The 6,000-nt window shown below is 35.3% G+C and overlaps 1 protein-coding gene across 2 annotated transcripts in view; it reads right to left on the bottom strand.

Moving 5' to 3' along the window:
• Positions 1 to 4,354: 4,354 nt before the first annotated feature.
• Positions 4,355 to 6,000, bottom strand: part of LOC131038656 (regulator of nonsense transcripts 1 homolog) — a 38,387-nt gene continuing 36,741 nt past the window's right edge. For both annotated transcript variants that reach the window (XM_057971152.2, XM_057971153.2), the window contains 2 exons: positions 5,452 to 5,565; positions 4,355 to 5,329 (listed from right to left, as the gene is read on the bottom strand). In XM_057971152.2, the coding sequence (XP_057827135.1) occupies positions 5,216 to 5,329; positions 5,452 to 5,565 (228 nt within the window). In that variant the 3' untranslated portion in view covers positions 4,355 to 5,215. The remainder of the gene's footprint in view (positions 5,330 to 5,451; positions 5,566 to 6,000) is intronic.

The raw sequence follows: 6,000 nt of genomic DNA, 5'->3' as shown, positions 1-6,000 counted from the left end.
ATAGTAGCTTTTTGTCTCTATGCATCATGTAGAACACATAGGCGCCCAAACTAGTATAGAAGTCCATCATGCAAGTTGAATTTTAGAACTAATTTTCCACGTAACAACTATTGATCGATCTCTATCAAATCCTTGTTTATAAGACTATAATTTTAACCAAGCACTAACTTTGTATCTACGTGCATTAAGAACAAAAAGGATATCTTGAAATACTAAACAATTAAAACAATCTACAAATAGATTGGCACTTATATTCTTATGTTTTATGTTCAAATAGAATTTATATAGATAACAAGACCATTTAAGATGTTTCTCTTGCTTTAACCTATGTTTAACTTGAAAGAAAAGAAATTTGTGATTTGTCTTTGTGAGATTTTGCCAAGATCAAGGGCACAATGAAAAGTATTAAAATAGAGACAAAAGAATGACAACAACAAACTGTATTCTCATCAATATGAAAATTATCAACTGGATTCATCAATACAATGAATATAGGCCTGCTTATATAGGCAAGGCCATATGGATGTACGAGCACAAAATTATGACATGTGGCTCAATGAGAAACAAGGGTAGGTAAGAAATACTAGGGGTAGGTAGGAGAAATAATATAATATTCCACAAGAGGTGGATGACCCAATGTGGAGTGTAACAACAAAACAAGACCACAAAGGGTGGAATTTCTCCTACAAGCTCTATTCCTATGTGCACACTTCCCTAAGTGTCTCAAATCCAAACTACGAAGAGATGCATTATCCTAAGTTAACTTAAATAAAGTGTAATAATATCCATAATGAATATTTATTTACAGCAACAGTCTTGATTGAAGTCCCAAGCTAAGTTAATACTTCAAATGTTGGCGTGCCTAAACAACTGAATAAAGATTGTGATCGTGTGTTGGGTATTCTTATGGTTGCAATGGATGTCTTGTTGTGGTAATAAATTGGGTGACCATGTTGAGTGAACAACGTTTGGATTTCTATTCTTCAAATGATCGTGCAACTAACAAGATGAACTTTGCTTCAATGCTACCTTTAGTAACTTAGTCCAACAATAAGTCTCATGAGAAAAAACAAATGCAAATATCTTTTATAAGTTTCTAATCCCAAGAATCTATAGAGCTCCATGAGATTGTTTGCTTATGGTCATTCTTGGATGACTTGAATCTTGGTTAAGTTGACATGAAATCTCATTAATCTATAATGTATCCAAATTTTCGTAACTCCCTTTTGGAAAATAAACATTTCCCCATTTTTGCATATAACATGTTTTGACCAAGTGTCAAACACTTCTCTATATGACATATATGTCAATCTCATGTTTTGTTGAAAACTAAGATTGTCATCAATGTTGACTATAACAAATATAGCGGTGAATGGCCTAAAAATATCATCCATCATTTGCATGGATGTATTAAGCACATAAATATACTGAGAGGATGATGAATCAATATATGCCAATTCCAAATTAATACATTAATTACCGTTAATTTTTTCTTCAAGCATCACAACTTACCTCAACATCAATTCATCAATATTAGAATTTACCATTCTTTCCTTAACTATTGAGCACATTATCAAATGAAGAACATAAACATACATCCCCATAAATAAGTACCAAATTTACATGAAAACTCAGAAGGGAAAAATCACAGTGAGAATAGTTGCTTGGATCTACTACCCAAATCCAGCCTCAGAAAAGTTATAATAAAGAACTTACAATGTTTAGTGGGTACCAACCTAATGGAGACACCAATCCCCACATATGTTTGTAGGCACCAACCTACAAGCGACACCAATTCCCCAACCCAAGATCTAAGCACCAACTTAGCATTTGAGACACTAACTCAAATACAAAAAAATTTACAAAAGATATGTCATGCGGGTCTTCAAGGTTGAACCCTCAACAAATTCCTGATCTGATCTTCTTTAGAACATCCTCACATACATGAGATCTTAAATTGAGTTTGGATATTGACTTGACAGTTTGCACAAATTTTGCCAGTTAGCAATTTTTCTCATACATTCTAAATCACACACTCACATTAGAAAAAATTTGATCAACAATATATATGCATCCCGATAATGATTACCACTTCATGTTAGCCTGGAACACATTTAATAATATCCACAACTCAGCCATATGTGAATTCATCAATCAAACATGTAATCTGTTAGGTCTTAAAGCCCACATGTTACTCCAAGAGTGAGGAAATGTTGTGTCATCCAACACACACTTTAGCGGACCCAATAAACATCTACTTGCTTCTTCCAATCATATTTGTTTAGTGCAATACTTCTGCAATACTTCGAACTAAGAACAAGTCTCAATGAGGATAATGTCGACCTTAACTTTCCTTCTTGAACTCCACCTTTGAAACTTAAATAGATTTTCTTTTGCGTATAGCCTTACTTATCATCCAAACCACAAGCCACAAAACATCACTAAGGTAGAATGTGGCACAAGTTATCAGTGCATATACATAGGTTCTAGGACACTGGCCTCAAAAACATTATGCAGAAACTGTATGATCCCTACTAACAACCGAAACATGATTAAGATGATTCTACTGACATACTACAAAAGATATATCCAAAATAGTTTGACTTGTCGGCCAATAATATGATTTTTTCTCCATTGTCGACCAACTGATATCCCATCATTAGAAGTTTCTTGCTAAGAGTAGGACCACTTGAATGTGTGCCACAAATACCTTCGCGAAGCTCTTGGTTGATGGAACAAGCATGTCCTTAAGTGATAATTTTGGAACTACTTTTGTTATGTGTCATCTCCTACCACCAACATCTACAAGAGTATTTCTTGGATTTGCTTCATCGATCGTGCATTGATGGTAAAGATATAATTTCCCAAGCAAAATATCCCATACATTTAAATGGACAACACAAAGGATTGTATCTTATAAAAACATGATATTGTACACCAATTAACACTTCCAAATGAAATGTTTCTTATAGGGCACTTTGAACCATCTAATTGACTATGGTTGTGGGTGAGGCATCATTGATAAAATTCAATATTTTAAAAAATTGAAGATAAATTTTGCTACTTCGACATCTTTTGTCAATGATTGATCAAGTGTTCAGTTACTCACACATGGGGTAATCTTTATATTCCTTTGTCTACAAGAGAAGAAGAGGTGTTTACAAAACCCACCATACCACTAGGTAGAAATTATGTGATATGCTTACCCTTCTTTTGTGTTGTGAAGAAGAGGTGTTTACAAAACCCACCATACCACTAGGTACAAATTATGTGATATGCTTACCCTTCTTTTGTGTTGTGGTGCATGTACCCAGTACTAAACATTATGCAATTTGCAAGTCTTAGAGTTGTGAATTATACACCACTTTCTAATCTTGGATTACTTATTCTAGTCATTTTCTAATGGCTTTTGTTTCTTTTACGGATGGAAACGAGGTTCACCCTCTAGTTTAAATGTCACTTTGATTTTTTCGACTAGGTTTTGGTCTAGATTGAAAATCTAGCCTTCACCGTCTCCTTTGCTTTAAATTTACAAGAAAATCTATAGGCCTCCCTAGTTGAAGAAATGTATAAGAAATCTATTGCTAATTGGATATGTGATTTCAAGCATAACCTATAAATTAAAACAAGGTTTTGCTATGAATATTGAATACCTACTTTGGATGGCAGAGTATGAAACGTATGGGTGTTATGCTAAGTACAATAAACAATGAAAGCAAAGAAGACACTCGACAACCCATTTAGTGTATTATATATCTCGTCATCATACAAAATGGCGATATACAATAATATGTAAAGAGGGAAGAAGATAAAATGCCAATTGGATCCAATTCGTCTTCATCAGAAGTGCGCTGTAAATAGATGTTTAATTTGAATACTTTTGCAGAAAACATTCACACTGCCAAGGTTAACACTAACTCCAGTTTCAAACTTGCACCAAAACAAGAAAGGCATAATGGATGCACTGTGGCTTAGAGATTATAAAGGTGCCTATCACTCAATGTTTTGTAATTAAAAACAAAAAATCAAGTCAAATATAATTCACTTCCCACATCAATGCATCAGTAAATTAGCTCCAGAAAGCAGTGATTCAACAAGATGTTTGAACTTTAGCGTCATCCACGCTGCAAAACCAGGTATATACCATATATCTATATAATATAAACTGAAACCGCAAATAAGATTGATGCCACACAACTAAATAAATTTTAAATAATATGCAGATTCTACAGCACACACTCTGAAAGTCATCTTCACATGTTGTGCAAACTCAGGTACAAAAGCACTGCAAAATCTATCAACATTTGATATGGCACCGGCTTCTTAACAAAGCAAGAAAGTACAAATCGAAAAATCATAGTAAAGACCACATCTCAATTTCCATTTATAATTTAGCCCACATTTCTTTATATAGCGTACGGCCTGCAAAATTATGCAGTGCCATCATAGCAGTCATATATCATCCTGTAACACCAGAAGCAATGTCATAGTTCCCACGAAATGAATATGTCCACAAACGACAACCCAAACCCCAGATTCTGATCCAATAATAGTACATTCCCTTGTGTAAAAGTCATGGTTAGCAAACAATCAATGCTTCGAACATTATTTGACAGAAACCATCCTTGTCATGTGGGCTTTGTAATAATGATGTAATTAGGTTATAAATCACTAATTACATCATGATCAGACACTACGGAATCAACACTACTGTACTAAAGCATGCGTGCAAGTAGACTGAAAGGACTTCAACATCGCAGCGATGGCTCTCAAAATGGCCAGCAAAATCCCTACCAGTTACAAGAATACAAGGATGTACCTGAAGTTATTTTACATGCTGTCAAGTTGGGCCAAACACTCGTGCAAAGACTCCTCATCCATAAAGAGGTTAAAATTTTGAGAATGTTAGAGCACATTTCACCAGTTCAATATCTCAAGACAGGGCAAAACCCAAAATCTGAAGCCCAACAAAAATATTTTGCCACAACTGGCACCACTGGGAAGAACACTTGTAGTTTGCTTCTTTTATGTTTTAAAAAAGATCAGATACCCCCACCGCCTGAATGGTGCAGTCATACAATATAAGCAGTTGCAACCTGGCAAGTCCTGCTGCCCGAAATTGGTGAAAGCCTCATTCAGGACCACAGGCACCCTAAGAAGGCCAAACACAAAGACCAGTCGCTATTCCTTCACGACATTGCATATAAATAACATTCTACCGATGCCTCTGATTCGGAGGAACTTGTTGCTGTGCCTGCTGCTGCTGGGCTTGCTGGTTCAGTGGGTGGGCATACTGAGTAAATGGTTGTGAGTACAGATTAAGTGGCCCCTGAAAATATAGGAAAAGATGACAACCTTTCTATGTACCAAAATTATTTTGTTTATACGTTATCATATAACAATTCATAAATACAGAATGCTGACTACAACTTGAAATCAATTGCTTCTCACCTGTGACTGAAGTGGTCCAGCTAAGCCAAAGTGAGACTGTGATGACTCATCCTGTGAGCGATCATTAAAACCTACCTGAGTAAAGAGGCCCTGAGACCCATGTGGCATATAGTCCTGTACAAGATAATATCAACATTCAAACTTCTACAAAATCTCAGCATTGTGTTATACATATTTTGAAGTAGATAAACATAGTAAATCGTGACAGATGGAATAGTCCACAGCCTAATCAAAGAGTTCCTTAGTGCAAGAAATGCATGCAAACTAAAAATAGGATAATTTGAGATACAGCACGCGGCACAGAGAGTGTTTGAGAATTTAGAATCATGATAAAATGAATAATCCAAGGCTTAATCAAGGAGCTGCAAATATCAACAAAGCGCATACCCAAACTGATAATGGAACAATCATATATCAAGCAGCATCATAAGGCAAAAATAAATAGACACGTTAGCAGACCCTAAAGCTACCCAAGGCATAAATCATATACAAGAAAAGGTAGGATTCTCTCCGTACAACATCTGATGTGTTTAATATCGTGTTGAACAT

Source organism: Cryptomeria japonica, chromosome 9 (genome assembly GCF_030272615.1).
Source record: "Cryptomeria japonica chromosome 9, Sugi_1.0, whole genome shotgun sequence".
Lineage (NCBI taxonomy): Eukaryota > Viridiplantae > Streptophyta > Pinopsida > Cupressales > Cupressaceae > Cryptomeria > Cryptomeria japonica.
The sequence above is the reverse complement of the archived record's forward strand: the minus strand, read 5'-3'. Positions and strand labels throughout refer to the sequence as shown.